This window comes from Sardina pilchardus, chromosome 1 (genome assembly GCF_963854185.1).
Source record: "Sardina pilchardus chromosome 1, fSarPil1.1, whole genome shotgun sequence".
NCBI lineage: Eukaryota > Metazoa > Chordata > Actinopteri > Clupeiformes > Clupeidae > Sardina > Sardina pilchardus.
The window spans coordinates 333,927-359,344 of record NC_084994.1 but is presented as its reverse complement, the minus strand read 5'-3'; the positions used below and the strand labels follow the sequence as shown (position 1 = coordinate 359,344).

Genomic DNA, 25,418 nt, shown 5'->3' with positions numbered 1-25,418 from the left:
AGTGCTATGTGTTATATAGCTGTGTGTAGAGTTTTGACATAATGAGCCAAATGCTGCAAAACGTGTGTAAGCAATAGGCAAAAACTGTAATCAAAATATCAAATACAAATTTGAAAAAAAAAAAATTATATATATATATACTGTATATTTATTTTTTTCAAATTTGTAAAAGGAATAAATAATTGCAAAAGGAATATAATTATTTGTGTAACTGAAAAAAAAAAAAAAAAAAAATTTGTAATTGCAATTCAACTCTTTGAATAACTTGTTGACAATACCCTCAGATTATTTCCCACACTTAGGAGTGTCATTTATTACATGTAACACACACACACACACACACACACACACACACACATTATGGACAGCTGAAGTAAGTAAGCAGTAAGTCTTTTATATATAAAAAACACACAAGTGTGTTATGTCTGCACACAAGCGTTTATGTGGGACATTGAGCTATCGTTCAGTTACTGTATTGTGTAAGGCATGGAGCTGCCGTTCTGTTCTGCATCGAATAGTCGATCTATTGTGCTGGGAGCATTGTGTTATGCCTGACTGACTTATGTTTGATTGATTGGGCTGTCAGCGGGAAGTTTGAATTAGCCCTTTTCACGGTGATGTCAGACAAAGCGTTGCTGGGTATCCTCCGGCATGTCCAGCCGCCAAATACTACAGAAGAAGAAGAAGAAGTATTCATGGGTTTCATCAGGTCCCTTTCCACAGGTGTATACAATCAAGCACCATGCAGTCTGCATTGATAATCAAGGTGCTTGATTGTATACACCTGTGGAAAGGGATACCTTTAGGCGGAGCAAGATACGTCGTCGTAATTCATGTCTATGGGTGCAAAACGGGGATCACTTCCTCTGCATAAAGAGGGTGTGTCATGCGCGTCATGTCCATAGACTTCAATGGAAAAGAGGCGGAACAGCTCTGCATAAAGGGGGATTTTGCCCCCCTCCCTCTTGCGATTCGGGTTCCAGGAAGTGGCTTCTCATGAAGTATCTTGCTCCGCCTTAAGGATCTTTGGTAAAGGATACCTGAGCTAACGTTATCACCGGTGTTTGCGTGATCCATAATTGTGGAGGGCGCTGTATATATATAAAACAGTGTATTTCCACTACTTGGGCCTGGCCTTATATTAACCAGGGGTGCCAATAATTGTGGAGGGCGCTGTATATATATAAAACAGTGTATTTCCACTACTTGGGCCTGGCCTTATATTAACCAGGGGTGCCAATAATTGTGGAGGGCGCTGTATATATATAAAACAGTGTATTTCCACTACTTGGGCCTGGCCTTATATTAACCAGGGGTGCCAATAATTGTGGAGGGCGCTGTATATATATAAAACAGTGTATTTCCACTACTTGGGCCTGGCCTTATATTAACCAGGGGTGCCAATAATTGTGGAGGGCGCTGTAGGCATATAGAAAAAACAGTGTATTTTCACTACTTGGGCCTGGCCTTATATTAACCAGGGGTGCCAATAATTGTGGAGGGCGCTGTATATATAAAAAACAGTGTATTTTCACTACTTGGGCCTGGCCTTATATTAACCAGGAGTGCCAATAATTGTGGAGGGCGCTGTATATATAAAAAACAGTGTATTTTCACTACTTGGACCTGGCCTTATATCAAGGCTCTCCCATTACACTGTCTCTTGTTTGCCTTGAACCCGCTGGGTTTTGTTAATTACATTGAAAATATCCTAATGACTGTAATGTGTGCTCTAGTAAAATAGCCTACGTTTTCTCTGCTAATACTTTTGTCTTGTGACATTTTTCGAGTTCGACCTAGTACTGCACCTTTTCCCCGAGATTTTTTTGTTTTGACACACCATCATCTAGAGCGCAACAATAGCCTAAGCATATTGCATTTCGAGTCCGCCCCATGCAAAGTGAATGAGATCCGTTGACGGACGGAGACAGAGTGTACGCGGGGTCAGCATACATGTCCTCGGCCCGATCACTTCAAAATTATCCCCTGCGTCCCGTAGTAGTCTGGTCGTAATTTCTTGAACCCAGAAATGTTGAGTACCCTAAAGTTTTATTGCAGAAATGTCATCTATAGGCCTTATAGATGGAATTTAACTTGGTTGCCTAAAGTTGCACTTTGGGCAATTTGCATAATTAGCATACATATATAGGCAATTAAGGTGAATAGGGTGCAGGTGAATAGGGTAAAAAATTTAAATAATACATATCACTATGAAACTTTCTCAGTTGGTTACTTGTGTTAAGATGAGAAAAAATGTATTGCATGTTTTTTATATTTTAATGTTTACAAATGTGCAAATGAGGCCATGTCTCATTAAACATGCGCTCATTTGCATACTGACAACATCAGATTGTTTAATAATAAAGTCATTCTCAAAATATTTTTTTCCAATGGTAAACATGTGTACTTGGGGTCTGAGTTGGTGAAAACCTTTAAGGAACCTGGTCAGGAGCCAGTGTTGACCTATGGACGGACGGATTAAGAAATTAGGTGCTCCATGCAAAATAACTAACAGCATGCACACACACGCAAACCTACAAGAACTATACATAATATGCAAAATAACTATATCCAGCATGCACACGTACACAAATGCACATTAACTATATACAAGAACTATATACAACATATAACTATGACATTTTAAAGGTACAGGAGCAAGATGTTTTTGTACGGTCACAATTATGACCAATAGGTTAACACTGCCTCCTTACCAGGTTCATTTAAAGGTTTTCACCAACTCAGCCCTCCAAGTATACATGTTTACTTTGGAAAAAAGAAACATTTTGAGCCTGGCTTTATCACACTATCTGATTTTGTGTGTGTGCAAATTAGAGCCTTTTTTATGAGATAGGGCCTCATTTGCATGTAAACATTAAAATATAAAAAACATGCAATACATTTTTTCCTCATCTTAACACAAGTAACCAACTGAGTTTCATAGTGATATCTATTATTTATTTTTTTACCCTATTCACCTGCACCCTATTCGCCTTAATTGGCTATATATTTATGCTAATTATGCAAATTGCCCAAAGTGCAACTTTAGGCAACCAAGTAGAATTTCATCCACTAGGCCTATAGATTACATTTATGCAATAAAACTTTAGGGTACTCAACATTTCTGGGTTTACTATTTGGCCTATGGGGATCACGACTACACTATAGCCTACGATCTGAAATCGCTGTCAGACACTGAGGGAGGGGCTGTTGAATTAAAAGCGAAAGTAAATAGTCCGACTCCGTGGCGCGTCTGTTTCTTTGTCTTGTATGGAACATACAGTTTAGCCTAAGGTAAGAAACCCACTATTTAATGTGTTCATATTGCCATTCATTCTTTGTATTTCAGTGGCCTATGTGTAGGCCTAATATTTGAAATAAACCAATTAGAATTTTGTTGCATGAACTTGTCGTTGTTTAGCCTACTGAAGATTTTCAACGGAGATTTCCGCCTTTAGGGAAGGCTTGATCTTAGTATGCGCCGGCGGGCTTGCTAACATTAAATATAATACTACTAGGTCATTGTATTGTAGCCTAAAGTAAGAAACCCACTATTTAATGTGTTCATATTGCCATTCACTTTGTGTTTTCGGTATGTGTAGGCCTAATATTTGGAATAAACCAATTAGACTTTTGTTGCATGAACTTGTCGTTGTTTAGCCTAGGCCTACTGAAGATTTTCAACGGAGATTTCCGCCTTTAGGGAAGGCTTAGCCCTGACAAACCATATTAGTATGCGGACTCGCTAACTAACATCAGGGCTGCCAAGTTTCAGAAAATGGCAAGCGTGAGAGACCGCGGTTAATTAGCTTGAAATTAGACATTCGCCAGACAACCGCGTGGAACAATGTTGCCCTCCCAGTTAATATATTTTCACAACTAAATGCAAGTATGAACATCGCACTTTGTGAATATTTTATTCAGCGTAGAATGAGATAGAGAACTAGCGATGTTTTGAATGTCTGGCGAATGTCTAATTTCAAGCTAACTTAACCGCGGTAGGCTACTTCACCGACCGAAATACAGAGCTGGAAAAGAGCTTTCAAACGACATAAGAACTGGATGTGGCGGCTTGAGGGCGGGTCCGTTTTGGAATCCTATGCTGTGTGGGAGTCCCCGCCCCAATTTATTCAAACTTTCTTAGTCTGTGTGACTTACAGTAAAAGGAGATACAATAAGTCTAAGGTACTATAGTCCCCGCCCCAATTTATTCAAACTTTCTTTGTCTGTGTGACTTACAGTAAAAGGAGATAGGCTACAATAAGTCTAAGGTAGCCTACTATAGTCCCCGCCCCAATTTATTCAAACTTTCTTAGGGAGATTCAGACTAAGAAAGTTTGAATAAATTGGGGCGGGGACTATACCTTTGACTTATTGTATCTCCTTAACTCATGTCCATTCCCAGAGAGCCTCTCCCACTGCTGCTAGGATGAGTGTCTCTCAGGAGAGAGAGGAGGCTGCAGGTTCCAGTAAAACACCCAGACCAGAGTCTGCAGCACACAGCTGTGTGTCTAAGAAGCACAAGGACCTGGATGATCCTGTGTCCCCAAAGCACCTTGATGATGGAGGGTGAGTTCAGAAATGATCTTTTAAAAGGTCTCCTTAGTCCACAGATAGCTATCATTTTTATCATTTTTTAATTATTTTTCTTTTCACCACATCACATCCCTGCTGAAAAAACAGCCTGACGAGCTTAAGGTGGTTTGCTGGTTGACCAGCCTGTTAACCAGCTTGTTTGACCACTTGTTCCGCTGGTTTACCCAGCTTACGATGGTAATTCAGCTGGTTTTGATTGTCGTACCACCTCAAGCTGGTCATTTTAGTTGGTGTTGCTGGTCTTCATTGCTGGTTTTTACTGGCCATGCCAGCTTATGTTGGTCATTCTAGAAAACCAGCTTGACCATCTTAAACCCGCTGTATCCCAAACGACAGGCAATAGCTGGAAGAAAACCAGCAAGGACCAGCTAAAACCAGCTACCAGCATAAGCTGGTTTCTTGCTGTTTTTTTTCAGCAGGGAGCTTTTTTGACCACCCTATGATGGTTGACCAGCTAGACCAGCAAAACCCTTGCGAAAACATACTTTCAGCTGGTTTAACCATCTTACAATGGTAATTCAGCTGGTTTTGATTGTCGTACCACCTCAAGCTGGTCATTTTAGTTGGTGTTGCTGGTCTTCATTGCTGGTTTTTACTGGCCATGCCAGCTTATGTTGGTCATTCTAGAAAACCAGCTTGACCATCTTAAACCCGCTGTATCCCAGATGACAGGCTGGTCACACCAGCACGACCAGCTTCCTCAGATGGTCACGCCAGCATGTCTAGCTGGTGGCCTAACCAGCTACACCAGCAAAGATCAGCAATAGCTGGAAGAAAACCAGCAAAGACCAGCTAAAACCAGCTACCAGTATAAGCTGGTTTCTTGCTGTTTTTTTTCTGCAGGGACAACGCCACATTAATGGTGTCCACCAAAACACTCTGATGTTGGAGGGTGAGTTTAAAAGTCAACAGCTGTCAGTAGCTGTCAGTTCTTGTGTTCATCTTCACACAAAAAGAGTCAGTAGCCGGCTTCAGACCGGTGAGCCTGCCTGGGCCAGGCTAATTTGGGGCCAACTGGTGCTAGTAGCCCATGCAGGTCCACAAGCCTCACCTTTGCGTTCAGACTGTCAGGCCATTAGCCTCTCCGCATTACACCTCGGCACGCCCTCGCTTGGGAAAACGTCACCATTACCACACATTTACAAACAGGATAAGCAGAAAGTCGCGTATCTCTTTCCTATGCTGTATGCTATCGAAGTCAGTCACCTCTTATTGTCCTTTTACATGTATGTCATATGTTGCGTGTAAAGTGCATGATTATTATTATTATTATTATTATTATCATTATTATTATTATTATTATTATTAAATATATTTGTATTTATTTCTTTTGTGTATGTCCAGCCTACAGACCCACAGACCTCCATCTCCAGTGCCCAGCTGTGTGTCCATGAAGAGTGACCACTCTATGCTGAATCCTCCTCAGTTCAGCACTGAATCAACACCATCAGATCTAAAGTGAGTTACCAGCCTTTAGCTTCTACACGAGTAAGACAAACAGGAGTCCATCGATGGTCCATCAAATGTGGTTTCTCCACACACACACACACACACACACACACATTCAAAATACAAGTAGTATGTCAAATATTTCAGCAATATAGAACGAGTGAGAGTGGGGTTGGTAATGGATATTCCCACGGGTGTTGTTCGGCCATATCCACGAGGCAAATTTCTATTACTTGCAGGACAGACTGCCGTTACTAGTTCTACATGGATGGTTGCTATGGCCAAAAGCTGGTTGTTAGTTCTATCTCTCCCGTTGTCAAGCAATGTAGCCTAATAAATATTAACTCGCATTGCGTCCGGTTAAGACATGCTTTTAGCTTTGAAACACCACTATTTTACTTTGCCTACATGCCATCCAACTAGCTAAAATCCAACGTGACAGTTTGTTTAAAACGTCACAACTTCACATGATATTATTATTAGCTGTGAAAAGTCTGAGTGGAATGTCGTGGGATATTTCTAGGGCTGCAGCTATGAAATATTTTTAGAATCGAGTATTCTGTCGATTTTTTCAACGATTAATCGAGTAATCGGATAAATTAGACTTTTGTGTTTTTAAACACATATATCAATAGTGTGTTATGCAACATAAAAGGCCTCTAAAAATAAGCAGCCAGTTGGCTATTATTCCTTTCTAAAAAAGGTTTTTATTTACACTCAACATAAGATCAAAGCCCAAGTGGTAGGCTAGAGTTGTTTATCCATATCCTTGTCTGTCAGATATCAGAAAAGTTTATAATTATAATAAGGAAAGCATATTCTTATAAGTGTGTTTGAAGAAATATTTCATTTCAGATATTCAGGACAAAGCTATCCATGCTTTGCTGTGGTGTACTGTGGGAGGATAAAAAATAGCTTATTTGTACAATGCTTTCTAAACTTAGTAGCCTAAGTAAAGCGAATCTGTATGCTAATGAATTTGTCTATCGGTGTCTATTAGAGATACATCGATATGGAATTTTAGGGCAGATAACAATAACTGATATTTATCGGTTTGTTGTGGCCGATACCGATATGATATGATACGATACGATACGATTCAAAAATGAATAGGGGACAACATTTAATGCATAATTTAATCGCAGTAATTGTATACCACCAATGATGGACATAACGCATAATAGTCCTCAGTGGTACAGCAGTCAACAGCAGCAATAGGCTGGGCCTAAGCGTGGCTCCTTTAAGTGAACGTGACGTCATTGAGGTGCGAGTGAGTGAGTGGCAAGGGACAGTGCATGAATCGTAAACACTCAATACAGATACAGGTCCTTCTAAAAAAATTAGCATATTGTGATAAAGTTCATTATATGTACTGATAAACCTTGGGGATCAATAAAGTATCTATCTATCTATCTAAACATTAGACTTTCATATATTTTAGATTCATTACACACAACTGAAGTAGTTCAAGCCTTTTGTTGTTTTAATATTGATGATTTTGGCAAAAACAGCAAAGAAAAAACAAAAATCCAAGTTAGCATATTTCATCCGACCAATAAAAGAAAAGTGCTTTTAATACAAAAAACCCTCAAATAATTACGTTCAGTTATGCACTCAATACTTGGTCAGGAATCCTTTTGCAGAAATGACAATGCTTCAATGCGGCGTGGCATGGAGGCCATCAGCCTGTGGCACTGCTGAGGTCATATGGAGGCCCAGGATGCTTCGATAGCGACCTTAAAGAGACCCTATGCAACTCTCTGCAGGAGACGATCGCTCCTTGTTTACATCTGGAAGTCTGAGACGAAGAACCACGCTTGCAATTCATATATTTAAATATAGCCTATACATGTATAAATATACACGCTAAAGCTGTCGGGGAAGCTCTGCAGAGAAAATGCAAGCATAAAACGAGCGAAAACGAAAAACGAAACCGAAACCAGAGATGAAATCGCCAATCCTGCATAGTTTCTCTTTAAGCTCATCCAGAGTGTTGGGTCTTGCGTCTCTCAATTTTGTCTTCACAATATCCCACAGATTCTCTATGGGGTTCAGGTCAGGAGAGTTGGCAGGCCAATTGAGCACAGTAATACCATGGTCAGTAAACCATTTACCAGTGCTTTTGGCACTGTGAGCAGGTGCCAGGTCGTGCTGAAAAATGAAATCTTCATCTCCATAAAGCTTTTCAGCAGATGGAAGCATGAAGTGCTCCAAAATCTCCTGATAGCTAGCTGCATTGACCCTGCCCTTGATAAAACACAGTGGACCAACACCAGCAGCTGACATGGCACCCCAGACCATCACTGACTGTGGGTACTTGACACTGGACTTCAGGCATTTTGGCATTTCCTTCTCCCCAGTCTTCCTCCAGACTCTGGCACCTTGATTTCCGAATGACATGCAAAATTTGCTTTCATCCGAAAAAAGTACTTTGGACCACTGAGCAACAGTCCAGTGTTGCTTCTGTGTAGCCCAGGTCAGGGGCTTCTGCCGCTGTTTCTGGTTCAAAAGTGGCTTGACCTGGGGAATGCGGCACCTGTAGCCCATTTCCTGCACACGCCTGTGCACGGTGGCTCTGGATCTTTCTACTCCAGACTCAGTCCACTGCTTCTGCAGGTCCCCCAAGGTTTGGAATCGGCCCTTCTCCACAATCTTCCTCAGGGTCCGGTCACCTCTTCTCGTTGTGCAGCACTTTTTCCTTCCCACAGACTTCCCACTGAGGTGCCTTGATACAGCACTCTGGGAACAGCCTATTCGTTCAGAAATGTCTTTCTGTGTCTTACCCTCTTGCTTGAGGTTGTCAATGATGGCCTTCTGGACAGCAGTCAGGTCGGCAGTCTTACCCATGATTACGGTTTTGACTAATGAACCAGACTGGGAGTTTTTGAAAGCCTCAGGAATCTTTTGCAGGTGTTTAGAGTTAATTCGTTGATTCAGATGATGAGGTTAATAGCTCCTTTAGAGAACCTTTTCATGATATGCTAATTTTTTGAGATTTTGGGTTGTCATGAGCTGTATGCCAAAATCATCAGTATTAAAACAATAAAAGACCTAAAATATTTCAGTTGGTGTGCAATGAATCTAAAATATATGAAAGTTTAATTTTTATCATTACATTATGGAAAAGAATGAACTTTATCACAATATGCAAATTTTTTTAGAAGGACCTGTATATGGCTAGAAGCTGTGAAAAAGCTAGCGACCAAATCAGAGTTTTGTGGGAAATGTATGTACTGTATAGTTTTAGCAGCGGTTAATTAAATAAAGCTGCAGCTCCTCGGACTGTATCTTGTTGTAGGCTAATTGATTCCCAATGTGCCACCTCCAGCCGAACCGCAAAAAAAAAAACGGCCAAATTAGCGGAGTGCTGTCCAGTGAAAGTACCTTCTGTTGCGCACAACCTGCAGTGCTGCAGCAGTAATATTACAAAATGCAAATATAATACTTAGAACTACTTATCTACGGATTTGTTCCACCAAAAACTTTGTTTGTCTCCCCGACTAGCGCGGCAGTACGTGAGGCCATAACACACCAGCAAAACAATTCACTCTGAGTAGGCTGGGAGTCATCCCTATGTTCCCCAGGTCCTATGTTCCCCGTTTTTTGCCAAAAGCGTCCTATGTTCCCCGGTATGTATTGCGGCTGGAGAACATAGGACCCTTTTTGAGAAAAGTGGGGAATATAGGACCCTTTTTAAAATGTACCAAAAAAAGGGTCCTATGTTCCCCGGTCCCATACAAAGTGGGGAACATAGGACCCTTTTTAAAATGTACCAAAAAAAGGGTCCTATGTTCCCCGGTCCCATAGAAAGTGGGGAACATAGGACCCGGGGAACATAGGTATGCTCCCGTAGGCTGAGCTTCACTCTCTGCTCAGGTTAAAATGAAGATCGTTCAGGAGAGGATTTTGGGCTGCATAGATTAAACCGACATAATTTGGTGACATAAATTAAACGAAGCCTCGAGGCAAAAGAACTCGAGCATTTTTTGTACTCGAGTTACTTGAGTACCTCGAGTAATCGTTGTAGCCCTAGATATTTCAACTCATGGAACGTCTCTCGGCCAATCAGAAAGAAATAAACAGCTCCATAGAACCCAATTGTTGTATAAATTGTTGTATAAATATATTTTTTATTTATTTCTTTTGTGTATGTCCAGCCTACAGACCCACAGACCTCCATCTCCAGTGCCCAGCTGTGTGTCCATGAAGAGTGACGACTCTATGCTGAAGCCTCCTCAGTTCAGCACTGAATCAACACCATCAGATCTAAAGTGAGTTACCAGCCTTCTACTCAAGTAAAACAAACAGGAGATTCTCCACACATTCATGCACACACACACACACACACACACACACACACACAGGATAAGAACAGAACAGTGTGAAAGCACGGAGCCATGTGGTCCAGATCACACAGAAAGACAACTCACAGCACAACAAAACACAATACACCATCCACCATTCATACAACCACGAATGCTTACAGGCACAGAAGCCAAATGCAAAGAGAAAAAAGACTAGTGAAGTAATGCCATTTCTGCAATAAGTGTATCCGTTTGAAAACGACAATGCTATGTTTACCCATAACCACTAGTGACAAAAGGATGAAATAGCACAGCACATTCTGTGTTTGATTAGACCTGTTTAAATCTGTATTCTATCAATGTTTTGGATCCGCAAATTCTTCCTGTGTGTGTGTGTGTGTGTGTGTGTGTGTGTGTGTGTGTGTGTGTGTGTGTGTGTGTGTGTGTGTGTGTGTGTGTGTGTGTGTGTGTGTGTGTGCATGTCTGGGTAAGAGGCTGATTGGGTGTGTGTGCCTGTGTGTGTGTGTGTGTGTGTGTGTGCACATGTGTGTGTCTGTGTGGGTGTGTGCCGGTGTGTGTGTATGTGCGTGTGTGTTTGTGTGTGTGTGTGTGTATGTGTGTGTGTGTGTGTGTGCATGTTTGTGTGTGTGTGCACATGTATGTGTCTGTGTGCATTTGTATTTGATACAGTTTGCTATGTTTTGTTTTGTTGTAGTTCAGAAAAGAATAAGAGGAAGAGGAAGAGGTCACCCTCCCCTACAACCAGCAGTGATGAAGACGTCGGGAGAGACTCTTCTACTGAACAGTGAGCTAGCTGGCTGTCTGTCTGTCTGTCTGTCTGAAGAACACAACACTGTGAAAGCCCAAGGCTGAGTGTGTATGTTACTGATGATCAGAAAACTCACATCTTAAACTCATATGTAACACACAGAAATCATCAGCAGGTGAGATGTAGTGAAAGTGAGAGAGCCATGAAGCACTTCAGCAGTAATCACATGAGGGCATTCAGGGGAGATATGAAGCACTTCAGCAGTAATCACATGAGGACATTCAGGGGAGATATGAAGCACTTCAGCAGTAATCACATGAGGACATTCAGGAGAGATATGAAGCAAGTCACTTCAGCAGTAATCACATGAGGACATTCAGGGGAGATATGAATAGTGTTGTTTTTGGCGGCCTGTTTTGGTTTTAGTTTTAGTCTAGTCTTTGTGTCAAGCTGTCATTTTAGTTTTTATCAGTTTTAGTCACGTTCATACTCTTTTAGTCTAGTCAAGTTTTAGTCGACTAAAAGTATGAGCATTTTAGTCTTATTTTCGTCTAGTTTTAGTTGACGAAAACTAATAACTTTTAGTCTTGTTTTAGTCAATGAAAATTGGATTTTAGTATCTTTTTATTAATGCAATTCTATTTTAAGGGGTTGTTCCTCCATAGACTGGGTAAGATGTTTTTAGTGGCAGGCACTATAGCACCAGCGAACTCTGAAACTATAGGACTGGATGAAATGTGCAGATAACGGTCTCCACTGATAAATATCACACTGGCTAACCTGGAAATGAGGTCCTATGTCCAAAATTCGGAACTACCCCTTTAATAGGAAATGATACATTTTGGTTAATTTTCATGGATTAAACAATTACAAATATTACAGGTTAGGACATAGGCACTGAACATTGACAGTGGAATCAGGTATGTTACACAGAGTTTGGTCTCCCTCTGTCACCATGAAAGGACTATTTGGAATATTCTGTAGACCTGCTGTTCTTTTTCTGAGAACAATTTAACTTAAGATCAAGTTGTCCTTAGGTTGAATGCTGTAAATGTGGATGCTATTTCACCATTAACTAGGTAGCCTCAGCGTGGTTACACACAGTTGTCATCTTAATGCAGTGTTTTGTAGCCTATAAAACGCATTTCACGTTCATCACTCAGTTTTGGTAGGCTACAGGCCTATGCCTTGAGTCGTCGCTGCCCCTTTAAATGCGTGGGACTTTAAATTACGTTTTAACTCCATGCTGATTTTGTTGATGAACAGTTTTTCTACCGTTTAAATAAACGACACACGCGCACTTGTGTGGTTGGTAAGGAATTGTTTTCAATCGTTTTCTTGCAATTCCCACACAACATTAGATAGCCTACTAAGCCAAGGTTCCATTAAAAATGTGTCTATGATTAGAACTTCGTTGCTGATCGGTGGAATAATGTTATTATTGTAGGGCAGGCTATATGACAGCGCCAGCATCAGCTGGACAGAAGCTTAGGCTACACACACTAATCAAATCTGCAGTTGCCTGTTAACATTTTCATCTGAATTAGATCTACATGCGGAGGTGAGATAAGTAGCCTAGTGCAAAGTTGAACTGAGAGAGTTGCCAATCTAACGGACTGAACGTAGCCTATATTTCTTAGCTTCTATTAGCGATAACGATAGGCTATAGGCTACATCTACCGCTCCTTTGCTACATGATCAAATATGATCAGATGAGTGACAGAAGCACCGGATATGACCAACAGGCCCATGCGAGAAACGCTGGTCCTCTGGTATGATAATCAGACCATGCAACCTGATGCGCCCCTGAAGTGAGACACAGGAAACAGAAATACTGCAAAATAATAACACGACTAAACAACACAAAATAATGTTATAACATTCCTGTCCTTCTGGTCTTCGAAAATGAAGAGAGATGTTAGCATGGTTTTTCTTTTGTAAACCACATTTAGTCTCGTTTTTATTCGTCAACGATATTGCCTTATAAATTTAATTATAGTCATCTTCACATGGCCAGCATTTACGTTGCGTCTCGTCTCGTTATAGTCACGTGAAAAAAGTTCGTTGACGACGATATTTAGTCATAATTTTCGTTGACGAAAGCAACACTAGATATGAAGCACTTCAGCAGTAATCACATGAGGACATTCAGGGGAGATATGAAGCACTTCAGCAGTAATCACATGAGGACATTCAGGGGAGATATGAAGCAAGTCACTTCAGCAGTAATCACATGAGGACATTCAGGAGAGATATGAAGCAAGTCACTTCAGCAGTAATCACATGAGGACATTCAGGGGAGATATGAAGCACTTCAGCAGTAATCACATGAGGATGTTTAGGGGAGATATGAAGCAAGTCACTTCAGCAGTAATCACATGAGGACATTCAGGGGAGATATGAAGCACTTCAGCAGTAATCACATGAGGACATTCAGGGGAGATATGAAGCAAGTCACTTCAGCAGTAATCACATGAGGACATTCAGGGGAGATATGAAGCAAGTCACTTCAGCAGTAATCACATGAGGACATTCAGGGGAGATATGAAGCACTTCAGCAGTAATCACATGAGGACATTCAGGAGAGATATGAAGCACTTCAGCAGTAATCACATGAGGACATTCAGGGGAGATATGAAGCACTTCAGCAGTAATCACATGAGGACATTCAGGAGAGATATGAAGCACTTCAGCAGTAATCACATGAGGACATTCAGGGGAGATATGAAGCACTTCAGCAGTAATCAGGACATTCAGGGGAGATATGAAGCAAGTCACTTCAGCAGTAATCACATGAGGACATTCAGGAGAGATATGAAGCACTTCAGCAGTAATCACATGAGGACATTCAGGGGAGATATGAAGCAAGTCACTTCAGCAGTAATCACATGAGGACATTCAGGGGAGATATGAAGCAAGTCACTTCAGCAGTAATCACATGAGGACATTCAGGGGAGATATGAAGCACTTCAGCAGTAATCACATGAGGACATTCAGGGGAGATATGAAGCAAGTCACTTCAGCAGTAATCACATGAGGACATTCAGGGGAGATATGAAGCAAGTCACTTCAGCAGTAATCACATGAGGACATTCAGGGGAGATATGAAGCACTTCAGCAGTAATCACATGAGGACATTCAGGAGAGATATGAAGCACTTCAGCAGTAATCACATGAGGACATTCAGGAGAGATATGAAGCAAGTCACTTCAGCAGTAATCACATGAGGACATTCAGGGGAGATATGAAGCAAGTCACTTCAGCAGTAATCACATGAGGACATTCAGGGGAGATATGAAGCAAGTCACTTCAGCAGTAATCAAATGAGGATATTCAGGGGAGATATGAAGCACTTCAGCAGTAATCACATGAGGGCATTCAGGGGAGATATGAAGCAAGTCACTTCAGCAGTAATCACATGAGGACATTCAGGGGAGATATGAAGCGCTTCAGCAGTAATCACATGAGGACATTCAGGGGAGATATGAAGCACTTCAGCAGTAATCACATGAGGACATTCAGGGGAGATATGAAGCAAGTCACTTCAGCAGTAATCACATGAGGACATTCAGGGGAGATATGAAGCACTTCAGCAGTAATCACATGAGGACATTCAGGAGAGATATGAAGCACTTCAGCAGTAATCACATGAGGACATTCAGGGGAGATATGAAGCACTTCAGCAGTAATCACATGAGGACATTCAGGGGAGATATGAAGCAAGTCACTTCAGCAGTAATCACATGAGGACATTCAGGAGAGATATGAAGCAAGTCACTTCAGCAGTAATCACATGAGGACATTCAGGGGAGATATGAAGTACTTCAGCAGTAATCACATGAGGACATTCAGGGGAGATATGAAGCACTTCAGCAGTAATCACATGAGGACATTCAGGGGAGATATGAAGCAAGTCACTTCAGCAGTAATCACATGAGGACATTCAGGAGAGATATGAAGCACTTCAGCAGTAATCACATGAGGACATTCAGGGGAGATATGAAGCAAGTCACTTCACCACAGATCTCACACTTACACACACACACACACACACACACACAATCTCACTGACTAATGGAAATACATACGTGTGTATGTTCGCATGCATGGATTTGAATGGTTTGATTTTGTCTTTAATCATGTTTTTTGGTTGGAAGTACATCTGTGTGTGTGTATGCATACGTGTTCTTGAATGGTTTGATTTGATATTAAATCATGTGTTTTGGTCTTCACACACAGATATCAGCAGATCCACAAATCCCTCCTGCAGAAGAAGTTTAAGTGTCTGATTGAGGGAATCCCACAGCAGGGAGACACCAGACTCCTCCATGAGATCTACACAGACCTCTACATCACAGAGGGGGGGAGAGGAGAGGTCAATGATGAACATGAGGTCAGACAGATAGAGAGGGCATCCTGGAGAGAAACGGCACAAGACAGACCCATCAAATGCAGTGACATCTTCAAACGCTTACTGGAGGAGGAAAGATGCAGAAAAGAAGGCTTCCTGGAAGAGGAGAGATGCAGAAAAGATGAGGCAAAAAAGAAGGACACAGTCTTTGAGCCCAGACAATACAAACCCCTCAGAACTGTGCTGACAAAGGGAGTGGCTGGCATTGGAAAAACAGTCTCAGTGCAGAAGTTTATTCTGGATTGGGCTGAAGGAACAGCCAATCAGGATGTCCACTTCATATTTCCTCTTCCTTTTCGGGAGCTGAACATGATGAAGGAGAAGAAACTCAGTCTGGTGGGTCTTATTCAGCACTTTTTCCCAGAAATCAAAGATCCCAGAGTCTTCTCAAGTTCAGCACACACAGTCATGTTCATCTTTGATGGTCTGGATGAGTGTCGTCTTCCTCTGGATTTCCACTCCAACCCGAAGTGTTGTGATGTGACAGAGCCAGCCTCAGTGGACTTGCTACTGACAAACCTCATCAAGGGGAATCTGCTTCCTTCTGCTCTCCTCTGGATCACCACCCGACCAGCAGCAGCCAATCAGATCCCAGCTGAGAGTGTGGACCAGGTGACAGAAGTAAGGGGATTCAATGACCCACAGAAAGATGAGTACTTCAGGAAGAGAATCAGTGATGAGAACCTGGCCAGCAGAACCATCACACACCTGAAATCATCCAGGAGCCTCTACATCATGTGCCATATTCCAGTCTTCTGCTGGATTACAGCCACGGTTGTAGAGGAAACATCAGAATCAGAGAAAGTAAACATGCCAAGGACTCTGACTCAAATGTACACACACTTCCTGATGATGCAGACAAGCATTAAACATGTCAAGTTCACAGAGAGAAAAGAGACAGATGAAGAGGTGATTTTCAAACTGGGGGAACTGGCTTTCCAACAGCTTGAGAAAGGCAATCTGATCTTCTATGAGGAAGACCTGAGAGAGTGTGGCATTGATGTCACAGAAGCATCAGTGTACTCAGGAGTGTGTACCCAGATCTTCAGAGAGGAAGCTGGGTTGTACCAGGGGAAGGTGTTCAGCTTTGTGCATCTGAGCATCCAGGAGTTTCTTGCAGCTCTGTATGTGTTCCTCTGCTTCAGCAACATACAGAGAAACATGCCTGACCAACAGCAAACCTCTCAGCTCTCTGCTCTGTTCAGAGCTACAACATGTCATGGCCTACACAAGACTGCAGTGGACCTGGCCTTACAGAGTAAGAATGGACACCTGGACCTTTTCCTCCGCTTCCTTCTGGGCCTCTCACTGGAGTCCAATCAGAATCTCTTAAAGCACCTACTGCCACAGAGCAGCAGCCAATCAGATAGCTCAGAGCAAACTGTGCAGTATGTCAAACAGAAGATCAGAGATCAGAGGAGCTCAGACACATATAGGGATGAAGATGAAGATGAAGGTGAAGATTCAGACAGAAGGATCAACCTGTTCTACTGTCTGAATGAGCTGAATCACCATGCTGTAGTGGAGCACAAAATTAACTCAGAAGAGCTGCATGTAGAGACACTCTTACCAGGACAGTGGAAGACTAAGACATGGAAGACATTTAAGATGTCAGAAGAGCAGCTGGCTGAGTTTGACCTGCAGAAGTACATAAAGACACCAGAGGAAGATCAGACTGAACTCCTCAGTCCAGAGGAAGTTCTTCAAAAGGTGCTGCCAGGAGTCACATCAGCTTTGTAAGTAACACTATCTCAATCACTGTGTTTGTACAGTGTGTGTGTGTGTGTGTGTGTCTGTGTGTGTGTGTGTGTGTGTGTGTGTGTGTGTGTGTGTGTGTGTGTGTGTGTGTGTGTGTGTGTGTGTGTGTGTGTGTATGTGTAATGACCTGGCTCCAAGTTGTGACAAAAATAGGAGAACACACATTTTGACTTAAGAATTGTTTCATTTGAGTGCGTATAAGTAATGTAACAGCAGGTAGAGTGTGTATAAGTGGACAGCAGGTAGAGTGTGTATAAGTGATGTAACAGCAGGTAGAGTGTGTATAAGTGGACAGCAGGTAGAGTGTGTATAAGTGGACAGCAGGTAGAGTGTGTATAAGTGGACAGCAGGTAGAGTGTGTATAAGTGATGTAACAGCAGGTAGAGTGTGTATAAGTGGACAGCAGGTAGAGTGTGTATAAGTGATGTAACAGCAGGTAGAGTGTGTATAAGTGGACAGCAGGTAGAGTGTGTATAAGTGGACAGCAGGTAGAGTGTGTATAAGTGATGTAACAGCAGGTAGAGTGTGTATAAGTGGACAGCAGGTAGAGTGTGTATCAGTGGACAGCAGGTAGAGTGTGTATAAGTGGACAGCAGGTAGAGTGTGTATAAGTGGACAGCAGGTAGAGTGTGTATAAGTGGACAGCAGGTAGAGTGTGTATAAGTGATGTAACAGCAGGTAGAGTGTGTATAAGTGGACAGCAGGTAGAGTGTGTATAAGTGATGTAACAGCAGGTAGAGTGTGTATAAGTGGACAGCAGGTAGAGTGTGTATCAGTGGACAGCAGGTAGAGTGTGTATAAGTGGACAGCAGGTAGAGTGTGTATAAGTGGACAGCAGGTAGAGTGCGTATAAGTGGACAGCAGGTAGAGTGTGTATAAGTGATGTAACAGCAGGTAGAGTGCGTATAAGTGGACAGCAGGTAGAGTGTGTATAAGTGGACAGCAGGTAGAGTGTGTATAAGTGATGTAACAGCAGGTAGAGTGTGTATAAGTGGACAGCAGATAGAGTGTGTATAAGTGGACAGCAGGTAGAGTGTGTATAAGTGATGTAACAGCAGGTAGAGTGTGTATAAGTGGACAGCAGGTAGAGTGTGTATAAGTGGACAGCAGGTAGAGTGTGTATAAGTGATGTAACAGCAGGTAGAGTGTGTATAAGTGATGTAACAGCAGGTAGAGTGTGTATAAGTGATGTAACAGCAGGTAGAGTGCGTATAAGTAATGTAATTTCTTGTCTTTCGCAATTCTTCTCTCAAGTATGCAAAACACACATTAAGCTTCTCTCTCCCTCTCTCTATCTCTTGTTCTCTTTCATACAGACTCTCTCTCCCTCTCTCTCTCTCTCTCTCTCTCTCTCTCTCTCTCTCTCTCTCTAACACACACAAGCGTCGCACACACCACAGACTGGTAATGTTATCCCCTTTCTGTTCTTGATTTCTTTATATGCGATATAAACGATATAAAGTCGCCCTTCGATAGAGATTTCAGCTATATGTTGCATGTTGATGAGGAATTTCAGGTCTGCAGCACTTTTCAAGAGTGCAACTGAAAACTGGTGCACCTGACACTGCTCGGGTGAAAGGATACATTTCTCTCTCAAGTTTTCATTGCTTTACCAAACAATAGAAATAATCCCCCTCTCCTTGGCCCGCTTTCTCTCCCTCTGCCCCATAATCCAAATGTGTTTTGTGTGTGCGTGTGTTTGTGTGCGGCTCCCCTGTGCGGCTGTTACAGAGATCTGTGTGTTTCTGTTTGTGTGTGCGTGTGTGTGTGTGTGTGTGTGTGTGTGTGTGTGACTCCCCTGTTCTGCTGTGACAGAGAGATCATCTGTGTGTTTTTGTGTGTGTGTGTGTGTGTGTGTGCGGCTCCCTTGTTTTTCTGTGACAAAGAGATCATCTGTGTGTTTTTGTGTATGTGTGGAGGTGGTGGGGGGGGGGACTGAGAGTTTGTAGTAATGGTGATGAGATTAAAGGCAGCAGATAGTGTGTGTGTATGATGAGTAAGGGAGGTAGGGATGAAAGGAGGAGTGTGTGTGTGTGTGTGTGTGTGTGTGTGTATGTGTGTGTGTGTGTGCAGCTCCCTTGTGTTGCTGTGACAGAGAGGTGTGTGTGTGTGTGTGTGTGTGTGTGTGTGTGTGTGTGTGTGTGTGTGTGTGTGTGTGTGAAAGTAAGAGAGTAGATGATTGGTTATTAATATTCAGATGTTTAACTCTGTTTCAGGCTGGATAACTGTGATCTGAGCGATAAGAGCTGTTCCTATCTGGCCTCTGCACTGAAGACATCACACTCATCAAATCTCAGAGTGCTGAACCTGAGTGAGAATAAGCTGCTGGACTCAGGAGTGGAACTTTTATGTTCTGCTCTTTGTCATCACAACTGCAAACTGGAGGAACTATGGTAAGCATCACTTCATGTAGTGTGTGTGTGTGTGTGTGTGTGTGTGTGTGTGTGTGTGTGTGTGTGTGTGTGTGTGTGTGTGTGTGTGTGTGTGTGTGTGTGTGTGTGTGTGTGTAAGTGAGATGAGAGAGTAGAGGATTGGTGATTAATATTCAGATGTTTAACTCTGTTTCAGGCTGTATGACTGTGATCTGAGTGATAAGAGCTGTTCCTATCTGGCCTCTGCACTGAAGACATCACACTCATCAAATCTCAGAGTGCTGCACCTGAGTTACAATAAGCTGCTGGACTCAGGAGTGGAACTTTTATGTTCTGCTCTTTGTCATCACAACTGCAAACTGGAGACACTACGGTAAGCATCACTTCATGTAGTGTGTGTGTGTGTGTGTGTGTATGTGTGTGTGTGTGTGTGTGTGTGTGTGTGTGTGTGTGTGTGTGTGTGTGTGTGTGTGTGTGTGTGTGTGTGTGTGTGTGTGTGTGTGTGTGTGTGTGAGGGACGAGGAGGACTGCTGACAGTGACAGTAATGTGGCTGAAAGTGTGTGTGTGTGTGTGTAGTAGCGGGCTGGGGGTTGAGCAACTAATCACTAATCCTCTCCTCATCCACTCAGTCTCTCTCTCACCCACACACATGCACACACACACACACACACACACACATCCCCCCTCACACACACATCCTCCCTCTTTCTCACCCCCTGCTGCCAACACACACACACACACACACACACACACACACACACACACACACACACACACACACACACACACACACACACACACATCCCCCCCCACACACACATCCTCCCTTTCTCACCCCCTGCTGCCACCACACACACACACGCACACACACACACACACACACACACACATCCCCCCCCACACACACATCCTCCCTCTTTCTCACCCCCTGCTGCCAACACACACACACACACACACATCCCCCCCCACACACACATCCTCCCTTTCTCACCCCCTGCCGCCACCACACACACACACACACACACACACACACACACACACACATCCTCCCTCCTCCCCCACCACACACACACACACACACACAGACACACATCCTCCCTTTCTCACCCCCTTGCCGCCACCACACACACACACACACACACACACACACACACACTGACTGTGTGAGAGAGAGTGGGAGGAAATGTATGAGTGTGTGTGTAGGAGAGGGAGGAGTTTATGTGTGTGTGATAGGAGAGTGTGTGTGTGAAGGAGAGGGAGGAGTGTGTTTGTGTGTAGAGAGGGAGGATTGTGTGTGTGTGTGTGTGTGTGTAAAAGAGAGAGAAGTGTGTGTTCGTTGGTGGTGTTAAGAGGTGGGTGAGAGAGTGAGTTAGGTTGGAGTGTGTGTGTGTGTGTGTGTGTGTGTGTGTGTGTGTGTGTGTGTGTGTTTGAGAGAGAGAGATGAGAGTGAGCGAGAGAGAGGCAGGAGAGTGTGATTAATATTCAGATGTTTAACTCTGTTTCAGGCTGCAGGGCTGTGATCTGAGCGATAAGAGCTGTTCCTATCTGGCCTCTGCACTGAAGACATCACACTCATCAAATCTCAGAGTGCTGGACCTGAGTAACAATAAGCTGCTGGACTCAGGAGTGGAACTTTTATGTTCTGTTCTTTGTCATCACAACTGCAAACTGGAGGAACTAGAGTAAGCATCACTTCATGTAGTGTGTGTGTGTGTGTGTGTGTGTGTGTGTGTGTGTGTGTGTGTGTGTGTGTGTGTGTGTGTAGTAGCGGGCTGGGGGTTGAGCAACTTATCACTAATCCTCTCCTCATCCACTCAGTCTCTCTCTCACCCACACACATGCACACACACACACACACACACACACATCCCCCCTCACACACATATCCTCCCTCTTTCTCACCCCCTGCGGCCAACACACACACACACACACACACACACACACACACACACACACACACCCCCACACACACATCCTCCCTCTTTCTCACCCCCTGCTGCCAACACACATACACACACACACACACACACACACACACACACACACACACACACACACATCCCCCCCCACACACACATCCTCCCTTTCTCACCCCCTGCCGCCACCACACACACACACACACACACACACACACACACACATCCTCCCTCCTCCCCCACCACACACACACACACACAGACACACATCCTCCCTCTTTCCCACCCCCCTGCCGCCACACACACACACACACACACACACACTCACTGACTGTGTGAGAGAGAGTGGGAGGAAATGTATGAGTGTGTGTGTAAGAGAGGGAGGAGTTTATGTGTGTGTGATAGGAGAGTGTGTGTGTGAAGGAGAGGGAGGAGTGTGTTTGTGTGTAGAGAGGGAGGATTGTGTGTGTGTGTGTGTGTGTGTGTGTGTGTGTGTGTAAAAGAGAGAGAAGTGTGTGTTCGTTGGTGGTGTTAAGAGGTGGGTGAGAGATTGAGTTAGGTTGGAGTGTGTGTGTGTGTGTGTGTGTGTGTGTGTGTGTTTGAGAGAGAGAGATGAGAGTGAGCGAGAGAGAGGCAGGAGAGTGTGATTAATATTCAGATGTTTAACTCTGTTTCAGGCTGAATAGCTGTGATCTGAGCGATAAGAGCTGTTCCTATCTGGCCTCTGCACTGAAGACATCACACTCATCAAATCTCAGAGTGCTGCACCTGAGTCACAATAAGCTGCTGGACTCAGGAGTGGAACTTTTATGTTCTGCTCTTTGTCATCACAACTGCAAACTGGAGGAACTACGGTAAGCATCACTTCATGTAGTGTGTGTGTGTGTGTGTGTGTGTGTGTGTGTGTGTGGTAGTGGGCTGGGGGCTGAGCAACTAATCATTAATCCTCTCCTCATCCACTCACTCTCACCCACACACACACACACATCCTTCCTCTCTCCCACCCCCGCCACCACACATACACACACACACACACACACACACACACACACACATACACACACACACACACACACACACACACTGATTGTGTGAGAGAGAGTGGGAGGAAATGTATAAGTGTGTGTGTAAGAGAGGGAGGAGTTTATGTGTGTGTGATAGGAGAGTGTGTGTGTGAGGGAGAGGGAGGAGTGTGTTTGTGTGTAAGAGAGGGAGGATTATGTGGGTGCGAGAGTGAGTTAGGTTGGAGAGTGTGTGTGTGTGTTTGTGTCTGAGTGTGTGTGTGTGTGTGCGTGTGTGTGGTGGGGGAGTGAGCGAGGGAGGAAGGGAGAGGTTGAGGGAGGTGTGTGTTAGTGTGTGAACAAAAGAGAGAGAGTAGAGGATTGGTAGAGGCAGGAGTGTGTGTGTGTGTGTTTGAGAGAGTGAGAGAGAGGGGCAGGAGATTGTGTGTGTGTGTGTGTGTGTGTGTGTGTGTGTGTGTGTGTAAGTGAGATGAGAGAGTAGAGGATTGGTGATTAATATTCAGATGTTTAACTCTGTTTCAGGCTGGATAAGTGTGATCTGAGCGATAAGAGCTGTTCCTATCTGGCCTCTGCACTGAAGACATCACACTCATCAAATCTCAGAGTGCTGGACCTGAGTGACAATAAGCTGCTGGACTCAGGAGTGGAACTTTTATGTTCTGCTCTTTGTCATCACAACTGCAAACTGGAGGAACTACAGTAAGCATCACTTCATGTAGTGTGTGTGTGTGTGTGTGTGGTAGTGGGCTGGGGGCTGAGCAACTAATCATTAATCCTCTCCTCATCCACTCACCCTCACCCACACACACACATCCTCCCTCTCTCCCGCCCGCGCCACCACCCACACACACACACACACACACACACACACACACACACTGATTGTGTGAGAGAGAGTGGGAGGAAATGTATAAGTGTGTGTGTAAGAGAGGGAGGAGTTTATGTGTGTGTGAGGGAGAGGGAGGAGTGTGTTTGTGTGTAAGAGAGGGGGATTATATGGGTGCGAGAGTGAGTTAGGTTGGAGAGTGTGTGTGTGTGTGCGTGTGTGTGTGGTGGGGGAGTGAGCGAGGGAGGAAGGGAGAGGTTGAGGGAGGTGTGTGTTAGTGTGTGAACAAAAGAGAGAGAGTAGCGGATTGGTAGGATTGGTAGAGGCAGGAGTGTGTGTGTGTGTGTGTGTTTGAGAGAGTGAGAGAGAGGGGCAGGAGATTGTGTGTGTGTGTTTGTGTGTGTGTGTGTGTGTGTGTGTGTGTGTGTGTGTGTGTGTGTGTGTGTGTGTGTGTGTGTGTGTGTGTGTGTGTGAAAGTGAGTGAGAGAGAGTAGAGGATCTGTGTGTGTGTGTGTGTGAGGAGAGTGAGTGAATGATTGTGTTTGAGGAGAGTGAGTGTCAGATAGGCAGGAGTGTGTGTGTGTGTGTGTGTGTGTGTAAGTGAGATGAGAGAGTAGAGGATTGGTGATTAATATTCAGATGTTTAACTCTGTTTCAGGCTGCAGGTCTGTAATCTGAGCGATAAGAGCTGTTCCTATCTGGCCTCTGCACTGAAGACATCACACTCATCAAATCTCAGAGTGCTGCACCTGAGTGACAATAAGCTGCTGGACTCAGGAGTGGAACTTTTATGTTCTGCTCTTTGTCATCACAACTGCAAACTGGAGACACTATGGTAAGCATCACTTCATGTAGTGTGTGTGTGTGTGTGTGTGTGTGTGTGTGTGTGTGTGTGTTAGGTGGTTGGTGGGGGGGTGACAGTGAGGGAGAGAATGGAGGGAGATAAGTGTGTACACCTATGGGGGGGGGGTGAGAGAGTGTTTGTGTATGCGTGTGTGGTGGAGGGGGGATGAGAGTGTGGGAGGGAGGGATGAAGGGAGTGTGTGCGTGTGTGTGTGAGAGTGTGTATGTGTGTGTGTGTATGTGTGTGTGTGTGTGTGCCTGTGTGTGTATGTGTGTGTGTGTGTGTGTGTGTGTGTGTGTGTGTATGTGTGTGTATGTGTGTGTATGTGTGTGTATGTGTGTGTGTGTGTGTGTGTGTGTGTGTGTGTGTGTGTGTGTGTGTGTGAGAGAGAGTAGAGGATTGGTGATTAATATTCAGATGTTTAACTCTGTTTCAGGCTGTGGAGCTGTGGTCTGAGCAATAAGAGCTGTTCCTATCTGGCCTCTGCTCTTAAGTCTCCCTCCTCAAATCTCACTCAGCTGGACCTGTGGGGTAATGACCAGATTAGTGCATCAGCTGTAGAGCCGCTCTGTGCTCTAGTGGAGGACCCACACTGTAAACTGGAGTATCTAGAGTGAGTAAATATCCTGTATCCTGTACCATGCCTGTCTTTTAGTTTCTGTCCTCTCTCTCTTCTGTCTGTTTCTCTGTGTTCATCTGCTTTCACTCATTTCATCCATCCCTCTCTCTACCTGTTCTCCTGTCTCTTTCTTTGTCCATCTCATTCTTCTCTCTCTCTCTTTATCTTTCCAAACACCTCACATCTCTCTTCATCTCTTTTATCTTGTCTCTTTCTCCTGTTTCCTGCCAATCTTCCATGATTCTTTCTTTCTTTCTTTCTTTTGTTCTTTCTCTCCTGTCTTTCTTTCTATTTTATTTCTTTTCTCGCTCACTGAAATTTGCTTCATCTCTCTCTCTCTCTCTCTCTCTCTCTGTTCAAAGGGTTCAATGTAGATGCTGTTAGTGTTACGTGCTTGATAAATACACTTAAAGGTGCCTTCCTCAGCTACCTTAGCAGGTAGCTATAGCTTTAGGCCAGGGACAGATGTCATCAGGTGGTGTCCAACCTTCACTGGGTGTTTCAGCCCTCAACCACAACACCCTCCAGTTG

At 43.7% G+C, this 25,418-nt stretch overlaps 1 protein-coding gene across 4 annotated transcripts in view; it reads left to right on the top strand.

Moving 5' to 3' along the window:
- The first annotated feature begins 3,206 nt into the window (after positions 1–3,206).
- LOC134080339 (NACHT, LRR and PYD domains-containing protein 3-like) overlaps positions 3,207–25,418 on the top strand; it is a 29,182-nt gene continuing 6,970 nt past the window's right edge. Inside the window, exons 1-13 of one of the 4 annotated variants that reach the window (XM_062536731.1) lie at positions 3,207–3,294; positions 4,406–4,569; positions 5,941–6,054; positions 10,203–10,316; positions 11,065–11,154; positions 15,358–17,265; positions 19,504–19,680; positions 19,856–20,032; positions 21,166–21,342; positions 22,254–22,430; positions 23,121–23,297; positions 24,083–24,259; positions 24,705–24,881. In XM_062536731.1, the coding sequence (XP_062392715.1) occupies positions 4,430–4,569; positions 5,941–6,054; positions 10,203–10,316; positions 11,065–11,154; positions 15,358–17,265; positions 19,504–19,680; positions 19,856–20,032; positions 21,166–21,342; positions 22,254–22,430; positions 23,121–23,297; positions 24,083–24,259; positions 24,705–24,881 (3,605 nt within the window). In that variant the 5' untranslated portion in view covers positions 3,207–3,294; positions 4,406–4,429. Of the gene's footprint in view, positions 3,295–4,405; positions 4,570–5,439; positions 5,489–5,940; positions 6,055–10,202; positions 10,317–11,064; positions 11,155–15,357; positions 17,266–19,503; positions 19,681–19,855; positions 20,033–21,165; positions 21,343–22,253; positions 22,431–23,120; positions 23,298–24,082; positions 24,260–24,704; positions 24,882–25,418 lie in introns of those variants that run through there. The other 3 variants (XM_062536756.1, XM_062536748.1, XM_062536740.1) reach the window with 3 other exon arrangements.